The sequence below is a fragment of the Diadema setosum genome, chromosome 2 (genome assembly GCF_964275005.1).
Source record: "Diadema setosum chromosome 2, eeDiaSeto1, whole genome shotgun sequence".
Lineage (NCBI taxonomy): Eukaryota > Metazoa > Echinodermata > Echinoidea > Diadematoida > Diadematidae > Diadema > Diadema setosum.
Genome location: NC_092686.1, coordinates 33107105 through 33126281, shown reverse-complemented (window position 1 = coordinate 33126281; position 19177 = coordinate 33107105). Strand labels below are relative to the sequence as shown.

Sequence of the window (19177 nt, the reverse complement as noted above, 5' to 3'; positions counted from 1 at the left end):
ACTAACTTTTTCCTCCATATCTCGAAGTGGCTCAAGTTATCTTGAAACTTAGTACATATTATGCATGTTCTACCTGAAAGTGATTATCTTATGAATTTTAGGGTCAAGGGCCAGATGAAAATGGTAACAATTTACTATTCAATTCAGAAATTGCACTTTTTCTCCACACCTGTACCTTGAAAATTACTCAATGCCTAAATGTATGAATGGGTCAAAGTCAAGTTAAAGTCCTTAAATCCCTAGATACATGCTCTCCTATTCATCCAATTAATTCATCCAAATCCTAGGTCAAGGAAGGTGAACATTCAACACATTTGTGATGAACTTGTCATTTCAATATTTTGCCAATTTTGTGAAAATGTAATCACACATTGTCCACATGTACTATCTAGACCTATTGGAAAAATCATGCATTATGGCGGAGGCATACCAGTCGCCAAAGCGACATTTCTAGTTTAAGTTTTGGTGTTTGAACCGCTGGATGAGGAAACTACTAGAGGTGTATGACGTATGAGTGGACAACAATATAAAGAAAATATAAAGAAAATTCCACAAAAATTAACTTTTCTAGCATAGTGAAAGAGCACTTGACTAACCACTTTCAGAAAGCAGGGGGAATAATTGCTACCCTTAATATATGTCAGTATCAAGTTGATGGAATGTGTAATATCCATGATAAATTATTATTATTATTTTTTTTTAAACAACTCAGCAGGAATAGCAGACTACCACACTCAAATTTTAATTTATTCCTCCCTTGCATCACTATTTCTCAGTACATACTCCAAACAACTAAATGAGTTTGAAGGGGCACTGCACTGGTTAGCCATTAATGTAAACTCGTTTGTCTCCAACAATTAAACCTACAAAATCTATTTCCCGTACAGTGCAGTGTAAAGTGTACCGTAAAACCGGAAACAATGGCGACATACTGGTAATTTCATGTTTTTAATACACAGCATGAGACTTTCATGAATTGCCACTTGCATTCAATACACATAGGTAAACAAGCAGTATCGCACAATTTTACTTTTCCCATTCTTGACTCCTTGCAAAATTTACGAAAGTTTCTTGCACGCTAAAAATATCTGGCTTTTAGATTGCACGTATTTAAAGTGACCCTGCTGAACCCCATATTGTTTAATGGTAGTTTTTTAATGCTTTTTAGCTCACCTGAGCCGAAGGCTCAGGTGAGCTATTGCGATCGCTCTTCGTCCGGCGTCCGTCGTGCGTAAACTTTATACATTTTCATCTTCTTCTTGAGAACCCCATGACCGATTTTCACCAAACTTGGCAGGTAGCATCCCTAGGGGGAATAGGATCTCAATTTGTTCAAATGGGCACCATGGCCCACCTGGTGGGGGGGGGGGGGGGCCCAGGGGGGCCCAAACGCCCTAAAATTAAGGAATCTTTAAAAATCTTCTTCTCTAGAACCAGAAGTGATAGGGCTTAGTTGATACTATGAGTAAGTACATTGATGACTGTAGTTTCAAGTTTGTTCATGGGGGAATCAGGGGTGCCCCCCTTGGGACCCAGGGGAGGGGGTGGGGAGGGGTCCTAATGGGGCCAAAATTGTACATTTTCATCTTCACTTTGAGATCGCCATGTCTGATTTTCACCAAACTTGGTAGGTAGCATCCCTAGGGGGATAGGATCTCAATTTGTTCAAATGGGCACCATGGCCCACCTGGGGGGGGGGGGGGGGGGGGCAGGGGGCCCAAACCCCCTAAAATTAAGGAATCTTTAAAAATCTTCTCTAGAACCAGAAGTGATAGGGCTTAGATAATACTATGAGTTAGTACATTAATGACTGTAGTTTCAAGTTTGTTCATGGGGTTGGCGGAATCAGGGGTGCGCCCCCCCCCCCCCCCCCCCCACTTGGGACCCAGGAGAGGGAATGGGGAGAAATCCTACAGTTGTAATGGGGCCTGAATTGTACATGTTCATTTTCTTCTTGAAAACCTCATGATGAATTTCGACCAAACTTAGCAGGTAGCATCCCTAGGGGGATAGAATCTCAATTCCTTCAAATGGGCACCATGTCCCTCTTGGGGGGCCCCTAGGCCCCCCCCCCCACATTAAGGAATATTTAAAATCTACTCTAGAACCAGAAATGATAAAGCAAAGTTAATACCATGAGTTTGTACATTGATGACTTTAGTTCCAAGTTTGTTCATTGCAGATCCAGGGCTGCCTGCTGCCCCCCCCCCCCAACCTGGAGTTGGGGGGGGGGGGGCAGATCATATGCAGACCTAAATTTCCAATGTTCTCAGGTAAGAGTGTGCAAGAATGCATGGAAGGTGAAATTGCGATACTCAGGTGAGCGCGTGACCCCCGGGTCTCTTGTGTATTTGTTATTTTAGCAATTGCTTTCTAATGCAATGAATCTATGAAAGCGAAATCCTGGGCCCCATTTCATAAAAGATGTTAGGATGTCAACTCTTGCTGGAATGGCAACTTCCCATAGCAACAGCCAATCAGGAAACTGCATTCTTGTCATTACCATGACAACTGGCATTCCAGCAAGAGTTGTTATCCTATTAACGTTTTATGAAATGGGGCCCAGGTCACCAACAAAATTGATTTCACGTTGACTCATATTTTTGTGCATGTATCATACAGAAAAAAATTATATAATCTATCTGGCACGTAGCAGCGGTGACCCTTTTTGAATTGTGTAGATATGTTTTTCTCCCCAAACTTTGACATTTTTCATGCAGCCAATGAATCAAGATTCCATCATTGTGATCCATCCGGGATCGTACTGGCTGCGCATCGGGCGAGCTTCTGACCCCTATCCTGTGGCCGTGCCCCATGTTATTGCCAGACGCCACCGCAAGGCAGGACAGAAGAAGCAGGAGGACGAACTCCTCTGCAGAGATGGACTATCAGTGAGTTTAACGCTGTGGATGATGAAAGAATAAAAAAAAAAAAAAACAACAACCATATATTCAAATGCGTCATGTACTTACTGATTACATCACAATCTTTAAGATACTTTTACCTGGAAGAAATTAGGTCTAAATCACAGAGCTTTAAGTTGTAATCAGTGTAAAGTTTGAAGGTACAAACGTATTACAATATCAACCTATGATCCCATCTCGTGATACTGTAAAACACAATATATTCGCGGCATAAAAATTTCGTGAATTGGAGCCGACGGCCTTTCTTGCAGCATGAAATTTTCGCCAATTGCCATTGGCATCCAGTGCATATTGTGTAGGCAAGAACTTTTGTGTGCATTTTAATTTCGTGGATGTTGGCACTCGCAAAATTTGGGAAATTAAAAATTCCTCGTTTTACAGTATTCTGTTGGTGGCTATTAGAACTGTGTAGATGCACAAGACGAGTAATTGTCCCCGCCGAACGAGTTCGAGCAGGGGACTATGAAACGGCTCTGTATGTGTGTGTGTCCGTGTGTCCGTCTGTCCGTGTGTGCGTCCGTGTGTGATCAAAATCTTCAATTTGCTACTTCTCTGTCATTTATGAGCCAATTTTGATTCTGTTTGCTTTATATGATAGCACTACATGGGAGCTTTAAAACTTCGACACAGAATTTCAGTTGTGACCTTTGACCTTGACCTTTGACCTATATTGTACATTTTGCTACAAAATGCTACAAAATGCTACTCCTTCGCCATTTCTAACCCGATTTCGATTCCGTTTGCTTTATGTGATGGCACTAGTTGAGGTCTTCAAAACTTCTACACAGAATTTGACCTTTGACTTCTTTGACCTTTGACCTTGATTTTTTGACCTGTATTGTACATTTTGCTATAAAATGCTACTCCTTCGCCATTTCTAACCCGATTTCGATTCTGTTTGCTTTATGTGATGGCACTAGTTGAGGGCTTCAAAACTTCTACACAGAATTTTGACCTTTGACCTTGATTTTTTGACCTGTATTGTACATTTTGCTACAAAATGCTACTCCTTCGCCATTTCTAACCTGATTTTGATTCCGTTTGCTTTATGTGATGGCACTAGTTAAGGGCTTCAAAACTTCTACACAGAATTTTGACCTTTGACTTCTTTGACCTTTGACCTTGATTTTTTGACCTGTATTGTACATTTTGCTACAAAATGCTACTTCCGGCGGGGACATATATTACGCACTGCGTAATTTCTACTTTTCCTTGTTATTAAATTAAAAAGCTGGAAGAGTTACTCAAACATAGTCATTATGTTTTTATGTGTGTTTTGGTTTAAATTGTATGTAGCATCCAAACAGTTCCAGTCAGAGGGATCAGGCCCTCAAAATGGTGGAGCAGGCAATTTGGTCACGTAAGACGTCTCAAGGTCACCGGAGAGAGAGCATACAGACATCGGAAGTAAGCCGTAATTCAGCATTACATTGCCCACAAATGAATGGACAAATACAAAATAGAAGGAACTGACTGAACGATTTACCTCTGCAAAAGGACTGCAATAGTCTGTGGCTTTCAAAAACTCTGCCATGACATGAAACACTCTGAAGAAAATCTTGTTGTGCTTTGAAAGTAGTGATATGCTATTGATACAACACTGACTTCTTGTAGTATGACAATGTCAGCTTTAATGTCCACGTTCAGGAAATATATGAGAAGTATAGTGCAATGCTAATCCATTTATTTGATGGATTAACTTGATGTGTTGATTGCAGACATACATAATGTACATATTATGATATAACAATTCCTTGAGACAATGAGGAGCAAAAGTTCCACTAATTTTCAACAAGTGTTTAGTTTGAACGTCGGTACACTGCAATTTATTTCGAGATGAGATGACATCTGCAGTGTTTTGATGCATAGTTTGCTACAGCAGGTGAAATAAAATCACTTTGTATCTCAATGCAGTTGTTATTACTATCAAAATACAGTGTATGTGAAGAGTTGCATGAGAAGGTAATTTTTAAATATGATGACAAGGGCCTGTAGCTGTAGAACAAGCAATAAATTAACCAGGAGTACAAGCACTGTTCTTAATAATTACTGGTATTAAAGAAAGATGTGTACTTTGATTGTCCTTTGTGCACTATACTTGCATGTATCACGTGAATGTTGATAGGCTGATGTTGTCATAGAAGAAGTCAGAATCATGTTTATTTGCTTGCTTTTCTTGGAAGTACCAAGACTTTTTCAGATCCAAATTTACTTGAAAGTAGGAGGAACTGATTTTAAGTTTCAAGTCGAAAGAAATAAAGATATTGAACTATGGGGGAAATAAGGACAAGAGTGACCTGAATTCTCTTTGGTACTTCTTCTAGTGCTGCCCCAGTAAGCTTGGTGAATAGACATCCATGTACTGTATATGTGACATAACAAAAATATGTGGAAATGTGAAGCTTAAAAATACTTTTCGGGGGAAATGTGGATTAGACGTGGAAGGATTAGAGTTGTTTGTCTCACGCACATTCAGATTCACTCATTTAATGATGCTACCAAGCCGCAATCTGTTGATGACAACTCTGGAATGGTCTGGACAAGGACAGATGATGGAAGAGAAGTTGTGGTTGGAGAGGAGGTGTGTTCTTTTCCATTCAGATGATTTTAGAGTTAAAGGGATGGTATTGTCTTGGTTGAGATGAGCCTTAAGTTTCTCAACTCTTTTTTTGTGTGTGTGTGTGTGAGATACAATGTATTTAGAAACCTCTTATGAAATATGAAAGAGTATACAGTTTCAAGAGAAATTCAAAGTTTATTTGATGAAAATTGGTTTTGAAGTGGCTGAGATATTAAAAAAGAAGAGGTCGTAACAAACGGTGAGACTCGCCTTTTTGTTAGGATGCTTTGTTTTACTTTGTTTTTTGGATATCTCAGCCATTTTAAAAGCAATTTTCATTGAATGAACTTTGAATTTCTCTTTGACTTGTATGCTCTTTAATATTTAAGAAGTGGTCTCAATTATCTAACAAAAAGTTAAAATCTGAATCCTCCATCTCATCCAAAACTGTACCATCCCTTTAATTTGCTTTGCTAAAGAAATGTATTTCATGTTCAAAATCACTCAGGAAGCCCAGTGCAGATGTTCTTGTCATGATGGAGACATTAACTTGGAACTCGTCTTTAAAAGATTTGAGCCATGAGATACGATACAAGAGTTCATTCCATATGTGTGTTTGTGCATACCTGATATGGAGGTTAATATACTTGCAAGGCCCTGTTTTAGGAAGAGTTAAAATTGATCTTATAGTTGATTTCAACTGTAAGTCTATAGCAGCCTGTGTGGTGAGGAAATTTAAAACTGATTTTATCTTTTGATAAAACGGGGCCCTGGAAATCACCTCCGTATTTAAAGTTTTCTGTCAAATAGTAGCGAGAAGCCAGATTACAAAAGTGGGCATCACTGTGGAGAAGTATACAATGCGAAACATGATAATGTCCAGTAGAAGAGCTCATGTTGGAATAGTTGCCACTGTGATATATTACAAAAAATCTATTAGAAAAAAGAAATGATTTAAAGTATGTCATGTAGTCTCTGCAAGATTTTGCAATGGATCAGTGTGGAAGATTGTGATGTCCATAATGCCTGCATACTTGAGACCAGAATTAAACACAGTTGTGCCTAACAAGTATCTAGATAGTAAGTGTTGACTAGTTCCTGTTTTGTAAATTTTCACAAAATTTGGGCTCCATTGAACTAAGGCAAAGATGATACCAGACAAATACTATTGGGACGTACGTACAATTGTAGAACAGATCGCTCTCATCCACTGAATTTTGAATCAATGAAGTTCACTGAAATTGTCTTATAGAGAAAATTGCTTTGGCAAATATTTATGCTTTTACCATAAGTGCCAAGAGTGTATTGTGAGTAAAAACCTTCACATTTGCTGCCATTTACAATTCAGGTTATAGTGTGTGTTTGCAAGTACTGTAAAACAATATTTTCATGGCATGAAATTTTCGCAAATTGGATCCGACAGACTTCTTAGCGGCATGAAATCTTTGTGAGTTGCCTCTATCATTCAGTGTATACAGTGTAGACAAGAAATTTCATGTGCATTTTAATTTCGCGATTGTGGCTCTCATCAAATCTGCAAAATTAAAATGCACTGCAACATTCCTTGTTTTACAGTACTACACACGTGGCCAGGAGGTCTACAACTTTATATGTCACAGAGATGCCAACTGGATGTTTTTTCAGTATTTTGTACTGTTTTTCAAAAATACTGCAGGTTTCATAGAAAATGCTGAGGTTTTTTTTTTTTCTTTTTGGCAAATTGTTTTGATATGTCTGATGTTAGAAAATTGAAAATAAGTTCCATCAAAAATGTGAGGTTTTTTTTTAGCCATGAGAATATTGCAGTGCTGTTTGTGAGTTTGGCATCCCTGATGTCTCATCGTGTGCTATTAGGAAAATGTGAGTTTTTCGAGTATTTTGATAATGCAAATTCTACTTTCCTTCTTTTAGGCACTGTACCTGGAGCCATGTGCTCCATTTGACACACACTGGCCCATTCGTCATGGGAGGTTAAACATCCACAAGGGAATAGGGGGCTCCCTTACCTCTAGGATGCAAGACCTAGCTGAAATATGGACTCATATACTGCAGCACAGCCTCAACATTCCCAAGAAAGAAATACAGGTATGTGTGCAAAGGCTTTCATCTGAATCTTTCTCTAGTTCATTCTTTCTTTCTTTTTTTTTCATTTCTTTTATCTCATTTGGTTTTCTTTTCTTTAGTATATCTCTTGTGTGCTTTTTTTTTGCAGTCTTCTTGTTTCTCTTTGTTTCCTTGTTCTTGTTTCTCTCTCTTTTGTTTGTTTGTTTTTTTCCTTCAGGTTTGTACTTTTCTCTTCTTCTCCCTTTTATGATGAAATGGAGACTTGCGGAGCCACTTTATTGAACCAGTGTTTAAAGTTTGGACTGACATAATACATACCATGTACAAAGAGTGTAAAGTCAAAGTCTTCATTTGAGTGGTTCCCGTAAAATATATGCTGTTTCTTGAAATGCACATTGATTAATTTTTATGCCTCAGCCACCAAGTGTCGCCGGAGGCAGTGTGTTTTTAGGTTGTCCGTCCATCCTTCCATCCATAATCAATTTCACTGACAACGTAACTATTTTAGGTATCCTAATGAAACATGTATATGTATGAGTGGGTGAAATTGTGCCTATCAACTTTTGGGTGGAGTTGCTCAAGGTCAAAGGTTAAGGTCAAATTCTCAAAATTTCACTATTTCCCTCGTATCTATGCAATACCTGAAGGTATTTTCTTGAAACTTAATAGTGTTAACATGTACTACCCAATATAAAGTTTTGGGTCAGGAGGTCAAAGGTCAAGTGAAAATGCTAAAATTTCACTTTTTTCACCGTACCTCTGAAATGGTTCAAGGTACAAATGTATTTTCATGGAACTTAGTATGCCCTGACTTTTCCCTCTATTGTATATGGTATGCCTGCAGGATTTTTTTTTTCTTTTAAACTTTGTGTATACATGTATTATCCAGTAGAGATTCTCTGGGAAGTTTTTTTTCCCACCTAGGTCAAAGGTCAAGTGAAAGTGCTGAATTTCACTTCTTCTTCCACATCTCAGTGGCTCAAGGTATCATCATGAAGCTTAGTACATATTTATGCATGTTCTGCCTGACAGTGATCCTCTAGGGAATTTTAGGGTCATACAGTGGAGGGTCAAATGTCAAGGGTCAAAGGCTGGGGTAAAATGCTAACAATTTACTATGTAATATTACACATTTTTCTCCATACCTTGAAAATTGCTCAATGCATGAACATAATAAAAAGTCAAAAGTCAGCTAAAATTCCTCGATTCCCCAAATACACGCTCTGTTAGAATATGCAGACATCCACTCAATTAAAGGGGAAATCCAGTCCAAATATAAGTTAGTCTGATAAGAAGGAGTAAAATATTACAAGTTCAGCAGTATAACTTTGATCAAAATTGGATGAAAAATAAGGAAGTTATGACATTTTGAAATTTCGCTATTTTTGGGGAAAACAGTTCTTGAACAGTCAATATGAATTTGCAAGTTATGGCAAAGTGAGCATGTCATCCCCTCACTACTTGCCATATCATTTGTACATAAAACTTTGAAATTTCCAGTATTTAATTCAAATGCAATTATGCCCGAGGCTCCTGAAGTTATTCAACCAGGAATAACATGTTTCAGACTTCAATGACAGAAACATGGAATTTTTGTAATTTTTTTTTGTACGCAATCAATGGAAAATTGTGAGGATATGACATGGTTAGCTCACTCATTTGCACATTCATAACCACTGTACAAGAACTGCTTTGCAGAAAATAGCAACACTTCAAAATGTCATAACTTCCTTATTTTTCATCCGATTTTGGTCAAAATTTTACTATTGAACTCATAAGATTTGACTTTTTTTTTTTTTTTTATCAGTCTAACTTATATTTGGACTGGATTTCCCCTTTGAACCTAGTTCAAGGAAAGTGAACATTCAACACATTTGAGACATACATGTCATTTTGATATTTTGCTAATTATGTGAAACTGTCAACACACACATTGTCTAGATGGACTATAGACCTATTAGGAGAACCATGCATGATAGCGGAGGCATACCAGTCACCATAGAGACATTTCTAGTTTGGTCCTGTGATGTTTTTGTGCATATGTTTGCAGGCATAAGTGACATCCATTTGTCTGTGCATGTGAATTCATGAAAACTTTTGTTCAGAGGCAGTCATCTAGGAAGGATGATTATGTACAGTAGTTGAATCTTGTCAACATGGAGGCTTTATACTGTAGAAGCCATTATTTTTGTGAGGGTTTAATTTTCACAGATTTTTGCAAATTACTGTTGGGCTGTGAATTTAACAGCAAGCAAAAATATCACCCCTAGGTGTCAAATCGTGAAAACAACATCTCGTGAAAATGTCTTTGATCTCTGTAAGTGAGTACTACTGCCTATATAGTACTGGACTGCACTCACTTTTACTGACCGTGTGGGCCATGAAAATAAAAGAACACATAGAACAAATAGACAATAGAAAACAAGATAGTGTAGAAAAAAGGCCTGTGATCTCTGTACATGAATTTTACAGCTTATGTATTACTTCCTGCCCTGATTTTTACTTAAAGTATTGTGAACAAGAAAAAAATGTCGGTATTCATAAACAAAGTGATTTATATATTTCTGCAAAGCTCAAGTCTCTAGGAATATGAATAGTTAAATTTCAGAAGGTGAAAATGTCTTTAGAACGATTGAGAGATGGTGTTTTGAGGCCCTTTTTAGACCACCTGAACCCGATCTGATGGCGAAATTTTGGTGACCAAAATTATGACGTCATGACATGGACGAATCAGCCCTGCGCTCGCTGATGTGATACGCTACCGCTAGCTAACTTTGCACCTAAGCTACGCTCTGTATCACGCCGCCGCGGGCGATGGCCTGAGTGCACCGAGGTATCTGTACGTGTCTTGTTTACTCTATCAAGCAAAAGTGAGTTATAATTTCACTTATTGAATCCATCTTCCTTCGAATTACCATGAAGTATACCTTTTTAAATTTCTACTTGCGCTTTCGCGCCTCAGTCTCTACTCTTAAACGGCTTATAGTAACCGTTTAATAGGCCTAGTTAGTATAGTAGTAGAGCCTAACGTTACGGTAGAACAAGAACTCTGACCTAGCTAACGTAAGGATCTACGTTGTGGAGTAGCCTATGTAGGGTTGGACCTACTACTCATCGACCGCCTAATGTTTATTTGCTTGATAAGAATATCTAACACTGAAATTCACGTAAAAAACTCCAACTTCACCTACGTGATTGAGAAAATCCAGCTCTATCAAATGCCGTTGTTCCCTTTTCGATTCGAAGTTTCAGTGCAAAAATGTCGCCGACGAACTAGCGTGGCCTCGTTTCAGCTCCCCGCGGTAAATCGCGTTATCAGGATCGACCGCTGTTGTTTGCATTGACAATGCACGCAAACCGTGTTGTATTGAACACCGTGTTGTAGAAAATGTCAACGAAGCTTTTTAGGAACTTCCATAGACATTACATTGTGCTGTCATTACGATTCGGTGAAAGTATTCATTCGAAATTTTGTCCTTGATTAAAACCATCAATGGACCACTCTGGAACAGCGCAGAGAAAATGACAGGCTAATTATGATGTACAAAATACACAATAATCTTACTCCTCTTTCAGCACAGGACTATATTATCAAACAGGCTACTCAGTTAACGAGAGCCTCGCAACCACACTCCTATCAGGTACCATATTCGAGAACTGAATCGCATCGCCATTCGTTCTTCCCAAGAACTGTAAGGAACTGGAATTCCCTGTCGTCAGACATTGTTTCTGCGTCATCTGTGGGATCATTTCGAAACCGTCTAACGGTTGATCACAGTGGCTAGTTGTTTTCGTCAAATTTTCTATGTGCTTGTAAATACACTGTATCTGTAAATAAATTGTATTATAATGTAAATAGCACCAGTCTGCAAGAATCTTCAGGCTATTGAAGGAGGCAGACTTAACCAGAAGAAGAAGAAGAACAGTGAATTATCGCGTTTTCCCACACCATCCTCATCATCTACATTCAAAGCCAATCCATTTTTATGTGCTTTGCGCGCAGACGAAGTGCGTACTAAGTGTTCAGTGCGCGAATTATACGCCGTCGGATATGTAGTGGGGCTACCATACACACCAAACTAGCTCTCCGGCGGGGACTCGGCGGTTCGCTACTGACGTTGCTTCAGACTATATTATTAGTATTATTATGGCTATTATTTATTTATTTATTTATTTATTTATTCATTCGTCTCTTCTTCTTTTTTTAAATAATGGTACATTTTACCCTGCTGTTTCTGCCGATAAAGCAGATGCGACTAAAGACAGGCAAGGTACAGTATTGTATTGCATCCGCTCACAAAGAACTATGTGCTTTATGAATGGCGGACTCGATGTAGAGCTAGCTAGCGCTGCACACTCGATCGTAAAGGGTACGTTCGTCCATGTCATGACGTCATATTTTAGGGCCCCGAAAAGACGGCCGTTCTGGAGCGAAAATCGGTGAAGTAAATCAGTCAGTTTTAACTCGCGATTTTTCAGTGGTACGAATATATTTTAAAAAGTCACATAAAAAATCTGTTTTAACAGACATTTCCCTCTGCTTTGACACCTTCTTTTGTATGATTTTCTTGATTTTAATGTCTCGTTCACCATCCTTTAACCCCGTGGGCGAAGAAAAAGAGCAATTAGGTCAGTGTGACACACGCAGTGCAACCTTTGCAGACCTTTATGATTGTTCATTTCTCTCCTCGCGAATTTAGATGTACAGCATTATATTGTACCTCCCACTACTTTCTTTGTGAAGATCCTAGTAGTCATCGTCAAGCCTGTTTACTGTGTGAATTTTCTTGGAATAAAGAATGAACGGCTTACTATTCTTGGTTTAATGAGAGGCATGGAAGATTTCACTTAAACTTCCCAGGAATCTGTGTTTGATGGTGCAACCAAAGTAGTTTCAACATGTTTGAAAATTATGAAAAGGACAAAGTCTGCTTTGAATGTCATCAATATCACATTTTTTTATGCCTCTGCCATGATGTGTCATCAGAAGTATTTGTTTTGGAGGGCTGTCCGTTCGTCTGTGTCTCGTTACCTCCTGTAATCAATATTGTGGGTATGGTAATCTCAGAACCATTTGAGGTTTCCCAATTGAAAATTGGCATACAATGTTTGTATGTATTAGTGGACGAAGCTGTGCATATCAACATTTGAAAACACACACTGAAGGTTAAAGGTCAAGATCAAATTCTTAAGATTTCACTACATACTCCATACCCCTGCAATACCTGGAGATATTTTTGTGAAACTTAGTTTACCTGTATCAGTTACCAGATCTAATAGCAATTCTCTTGGGAAAGTTATGGACCATTGGGCCAGAGGTCTACATTGTACAATGTACATGTTGTAGGTCAAGTGAAAAGGCTAAAATTTAACCTTTTACTCTCCAAATCTTGGAAATGGCCCATCGAGTCATGGGATCATAAGACATGAGATCAAAGGACAATTAGCAGTCTAAGGTCAAGTGAAAATGATCAAATTCTAAAATATGTGCTCTTTTGAAACAATATTGCAATTTTAATGAAACCAGGTTCAAGTAATGTATTTTAGAAACACTCAAGCATTTAGGTTATATCAACAAACTTTCAAGCATATCATTTCAGTTTCTTGCCACTCATGTGAAATTGTCATCTCACATTGTCAAGATGTACTATAGACCTATTGGGAAAAATGGGATGTGCCAGAGGCATCTCAGTTGCTATAGCAACATTTCTAGTATTCATGAATTACATAAAAAACAGGGTTTGCCTTAAAATTGTTTTTCAGGAAATTCTTTGTCAGGAAGTTCTGCGTTCAGATATGAGTTTCTTCAATTTGTCTCCCTCTACAAATTCTTTCAAGTTCTGCATTGTTGTTATATACACTACATTGTTAGTGTTGTTTCATATTGTACCTTCCCTTTTGTGTGATTTCTCTTTCTTTCTTTTTTTTTCTCTGTCTCTTACTTGGTTCTTGTCCTTTTCCTGACCTCATAGTTTTGGTGATTTCTCATTGTTTTGGTATCCCACTCTGTAGAACTACAAAGCGATTCTGCTCATCCCAGACATCTATCACAGACCACATGTCAAAGAACTCATGAATCTTCTTCTTAGCCATTTGGGCTTTGCAGCTGCTATTGTGCACCAGGTAATGCTCTCGACTGTCTTACAGTGTACAACATTGGTACATGGGGTTACAATGTATATTGAACTGAATTTATTTGTGCTTAAGTACGTTTTCATTTCTTGTTCTAGTGGGCTTTGATGACGAGAGTAAAGTCTGATGAACGGAATGGTGGAGGTTTCGTTAAGACTTAACCTGAAAGAAAGAGAGTTGCAGAGTATCAAAGTTTCTAATGTTTTCACGAATCGTTGGTCTAGATCGCAACACATTATCTGCTCAAATTGGCAGTTAATGATGTCATCACCTTCAAGGTTGCTAACAGAACTGTGCACAAATTTGTAGTTCTACTGAATGACATTTTTAACCCAAATTACAGGTAGTAAGAATAAAATGTATCCCTTGCATCAAGTACAATTTGTATTGATGGCATTTTGTAATGATGTAGCAAAGATGACTTTCAGGGTGGAAGAGGTCTCAATTGCTGTAAAAATTGTTGACCAAAAACATGATTTTCATTGTAGTCTTGTATGTGGAAACACGTGGGAGTGTTTGGAGGTGGAGAAGTCATTGCATCTGACATTCTATTTGTAGAATACATGTTACCCTTTAGAAATGAGCCTATATTTTGTAGAACATCAGCTAGGAGTATAAATGTCATTTCATATGAAATCGACAGTAATTTGCCTTGATGGTCAGGGTCAAAGGACAACGTCAAAGGTGACCAATTTTTTTTCCTGCAAACACACTGTCCCGCTGAAAATTCCATCAAGTGTCAGTCCAGATTTTTTTATTTTTTTTTAATAGAAATATAAATTCATAAATGCATCTTTTGTGCAGAGAGGGCTAAAGGTCAATTTTTTTTTTTTTTTTTTTGTCAGTGGTCTAGATCAATGGGCTTCATCTGAATCAAAATGAACAGCATTATTCTTAAGACAGTTGTAAAGTGATGGCCTGAGAAGCAGAGGGTGTGTTTGAGGGCTCTTATAAAGCATATAGTGTAGATGGTATTGTACCAAACCACTGCCAGATGAGCACTCAAACGCTCCTAAAGTGTATCTTCATTACCATACCATACCGAGCCAAAAGTGTACCACCTCCCTAAGTGTGCCAAACGCATACCTTAACCATTACAGAAGTCAGCATGAGAAGAATTTATGAAACACATACAACATGTACATCTTGATACAAAGAGTTGATTCTCTTTGTTCAGCGCGTCAGTGTTGAAAACCCTGTTGCTACAAAGCGTGTGACCCCCTCTGCGTGGAATCCAGAATAACTCATGATGTTCACTTCACCCACAGAGGGCTTGCTTGCTCCAAACCTTGGTATGGTATGGTATGATAAGGATTTGGATCAGTTCGCTGTGGTTTGCTTTTTTAACAGTGCTTGTATGTTGCCAGAGACATCCCGGTCAATCATGAGCACCAGTCAAATTGCTTTTAGAGTTGCTTTAGAAACGGAGCCTGCTGTGGTTGCTCTCTGGTGCTTCCTGTTCTTCTGCTAGTGTTTCAATGCTCACTTTCCACGCAGGAATCTGTATGCGCCACATATGGGAGTGGACTGTGCAGCGCCTGTGTAGTAGACGTGGGTGACCAGAAGACGTCTGTCTGTTGCGTGGAAGATGGACTGTCGCACAGGAATACGAGGTGAGGCAGTGACGAGCGCCATCAGTAAAAGTGAGCAAATGGTTGCGCAAAGAAAAGACCAGTATCTAGAATATCTGTGCCAGTCAAACTGAGTTAAGACACTATATCTAGGCAAACATGAGTATAATTTTATTGGTATATATTTGTGCCAATTTTTGTTTGTTTGTTTTTTTTTCCTCTGAAAGTCGAGGCAGTGCTGTTGGATACCCATGGCTGCCTTCAGTTGTATGTCAGAAGTTTTAAAGTTTACCTTGCAAGCCCTGCTCGATTATTAAACTTTCCTACCTTAAAGGGACTGTACAGTACTGGTTGAGGTGGGGATTCATGTTTTGAACGTTCCTAAGTGAGATAATGAAAAGCCTCTTATGAAGTACATTGTATGAAAGAGCATGTAATTTTAAGAAGGATTCAACGTTTATTTGATGAAAATTGTTTTTCAAATGGCTGAGATATCCAATAAAGTGCTAATTATAAAAGGCGACATGCCACAACTTTATTAGGATCTCTTTGTTTCACCTTGTGTTTTGGATATCTCAGCCATTTCAAAACCGATTTTCATCAAATAAACTTTTGATACCCCTTAGAACTGCATGCTCTTTGACATCTCATAGAGTGGTTTCTGAATATCTCGCAAAACGTTAAAAGCTAAATCCTCACCTCGACCAGAACTGTACACACCCTTTAAAAAGTATTTCAAGCGTGACCATTATTTGTGTATTTAAAAGTAAACTCTAGTAATTCTCATCTTACGTGCTATATTAGGTCATGTGATACAAAGGTCAGAGGTCATGGAAGGTCAAATCGTAGAGTTCAGAAGTCCCCCATGTTGATGACACACTATCTGGCAATTGCCTCAATATTAGTCTGTGTCTGACTTACAATAGAAATATCTGATTTTCTATGATGCCCCTTTTTTTTTTCACTCTTTAATTCATGTTCTGGGAGGAGGGGTTGAATAGACCGGTTTACTAATGTATGCACAGATCTTTAATTTTGCACACGGCCGCAACCTCGGGCAAACAAAGGATGCGAGCCTGCAACGTCGGCTGCTGCAGCCGTCCCCGATACATCCCCACATGTAGACTTACGTGTATGTTGTGTACATGTGTAAGATGCATCAATTTCGACTTTACCTCGTGGCATTTCGTGTGGCTCTAAATCAATTCCCAACCTTAGATGAGGGAAAATTCTGCTGTGATCAAACGCAATTTGGACTATAGTTTCGATTTTATTGAATTTTGGCTTCGATTTTGTCTTCAGTAGTTCTGAAAATGGGTGGAAAACACTGCTGCTACGGAACATACAACAGTATTGACCGCATCACTTCAAACTTCAATGATTCTAAGCATTATGATTGATTGTGAAATCTAAACTAGACAACGAATCTCTCATAATCGATATGTTTCCAAGGATTTTTTTTATAAGTTAGACTCAGACTGATTAAACTTCATGAAATAGAATGGCGATTTTGACCTATTTTTCTATTAACAATAACAGTTAGGGCCTAGGGGCCTAGCCCTATATAGACTAGATCTAGAGTAGATCTAGACGTAGGCCTAGACCTAAAATTAAAAACAAAAACAATGATAGACCTAACCTCCCTGACATTCGCAGTAGGCAACATTTATTTCCCCCGTTGACTTATTCATCACGACCCAGGTCTGGTACGTTGGTTTGTTGAGGTATGCCCGGTCGGCCTAACCTCACTAAGGAAAACACGAAAAGGGCTCGTGTCCGAAACCTCGTTGAACTTCAGGCTTGAAACACTCCCATCCGCGAAAAGACGGTAGTCGTCAAATGACTGATATCCCTTTAGCTTTTACAGTCATAGTCAGTCCGATTGATGATCAGGTAGTTGAACACGTCAAAGAGTCCAAAATCTGTCAAAGTTGGATGTAAACCCAGCGAGCTTGTTAGGATCGGAGAACGAGCAGCCTACCAGAGCGAGCTTCTCCTGCAGTGACCGGCCGGTGTCCGCCCGGGAGAGGTCGGGATCGATGGGCAAATCCAAATCGGCTACGGCAGTTGCACTAGTTTGATGAGTTTCTCCTTGCTGTAGCCGCTTGTGCTCACACCTATATCCCTCAAATACTCAGTTAATTCCTTAACTGTCCAATTCTTCCATGGCTTGCTCGAACTTTGGCTAGAACTTGAAGCTGACGCCATCTCAAAGCAAGATTATAGCAAACAAAAGTTGTTGATAATCCGCAGCGAGTAATGATCGTAGACAATACACGCGTGAATGCAAAAACAGTGTGGCGCGCGCGTCCGCGCTTATTTCGCTTGCCCGACCTAGTTACAATCACTAGGGTCGCGTGGGGTTGACGTCATTATGCATATCATTAGTAAACCGGTCTATTCAAATGATTTACCTACCCTGCCATAAAATGTTCAGTCACGTTGATCATGAGCCACATGTCTTCTATGTTAACCCTAAAAAGACTGGGCTATTTTGGTAGCTCGAAAGACTGGGGGGGGGCCTAAAGGGCCCCCCCTTAAGATCTCGGCCGTGGATCGCGCGATCGCCGCGGAAATTTGCACAATGGTAGTGTGCGATGTAATCTACAAGATCGTATATTTAAATTTTCCAAAATAGTCTTCTTTTATTTTATTTTGATTAATTATGCTAATTTATGCGAGAAATCAGACTTTTTTATCTAAATCAGTAAATAAAGCTCCAAAAGTGCTCATTTTTGGTCTAGATATTCTTTGTAGCACTCTTAGCAAATGTAGTTGAAAAAAAATTCGGTATCAAAATTAATTTCTTATTTATTTTATTGTTTTATGAATTTCTTATGTATTTCTTTGTTTTTTCGACCTTTTGTTTTCGTTGTTTTTTTCAGCAAAATTTGTGGCAGACCCTTTTTGAAGCATAATACTACTAAAACAAATTGATTTTAGCCATTGAGAGTAAAAATAAGCATATTTATATGAACCATGTGATAAAACTCAATTTGTATTGACTTTGTACACAAAATCGCATTTTTGAGCCATTTTCGGTCTCACGTGCATGTACAAAAAGTTATGTAACTTCAGAACCGTACCCCCGGGCGTCACAAATTTGGTGTCAAAATGTGCGGGAAACTCGAACGAAAAAAGTCACAGAGCATCGCGGCGAGAGCATTGCGTGTTGCTGAGTAATCGCGCGAAATGTCGAGGGGGGGGCCTTTTAGGCCCCCCCCCAGTCTTTTTAGGGTTAAGATGTTTGTCATATAAGCATCAAGACACAACACATAAGATGTTGGTAAAAGATAGAGTGAAAGCCTCTTCATCTTTGTGCAGAGATATTAGATGGTGATTCGGAAATCATACAATACCCTGAGATATCAATGGCTTCATTAGTGAGCTACACATCGCCAAGACAAACTGAATTTCAATCCCGGGGTTGCAGCGAGATCTCTTCAGTAGGTAATGAAGAATAAAAAATAGAATACATCTGCCAGAACCTAGGAAGTGGTTTTACAAGAGAGAGAGAGAGAAGATATTGTGCACCAGCTACGATGTGAAATGAAACAAGATTTGATCATGGGATTAATCTTCCAGAAATGCCCCTTGAAGTTGGCATTTACATAATATAAAAACGGCTTTGTCACTTTTAGTAGTTATTAGTGAATTATGACAGCATTATCTTGGCATGAATACATCACAGAATATCTTCCTGAATAAATAATGAACATATTATGCCGTGGGGATATTGCTTTGATACTCACAAATTAAAGTGATGGCCTTATCAGGCGATGGTGGTGGTAAAATGACTTCTATTTCTGAAGAAATGGTTACCAGATGGTAGATTATCTTTCGAGGTTATAGACTGTATACGTGTACAGTCATGTAAAGCTGCAAATACTGACAAGACTTGTGTAATTGTTGTGTAGTCAGACAAC

At 38.7% G+C, this 19177-nt stretch overlaps 1 protein-coding gene across 1 annotated transcript in view; it reads left to right on the top strand.

Annotated features, from left to right (window-relative positions):
* The first annotated feature begins 2723 nt into the window (after positions 1-2723).
* The window catches only part of LOC140244214 (actin-related protein 8-like), a 71411-nt gene continuing 54957 nt past the window's right edge, over positions 2724-19177 (top strand). The window contains exons 1-6 of the mRNA XM_072323852.1: positions 2724-2891; positions 4221-4331; positions 5401-5505; positions 7396-7569; positions 13561-13671; positions 15178-15293. Of these exons, the coding sequence (XP_072179953.1) occupies positions 2724-2891; positions 4221-4331; positions 5401-5505; positions 7396-7569; positions 13561-13671; positions 15178-15293 (785 nt within the window). The remainder of the gene's footprint in view (positions 2892-4220; positions 4332-5400; positions 5506-7395; positions 7570-13560; positions 13672-15177; positions 15294-19177) is intronic.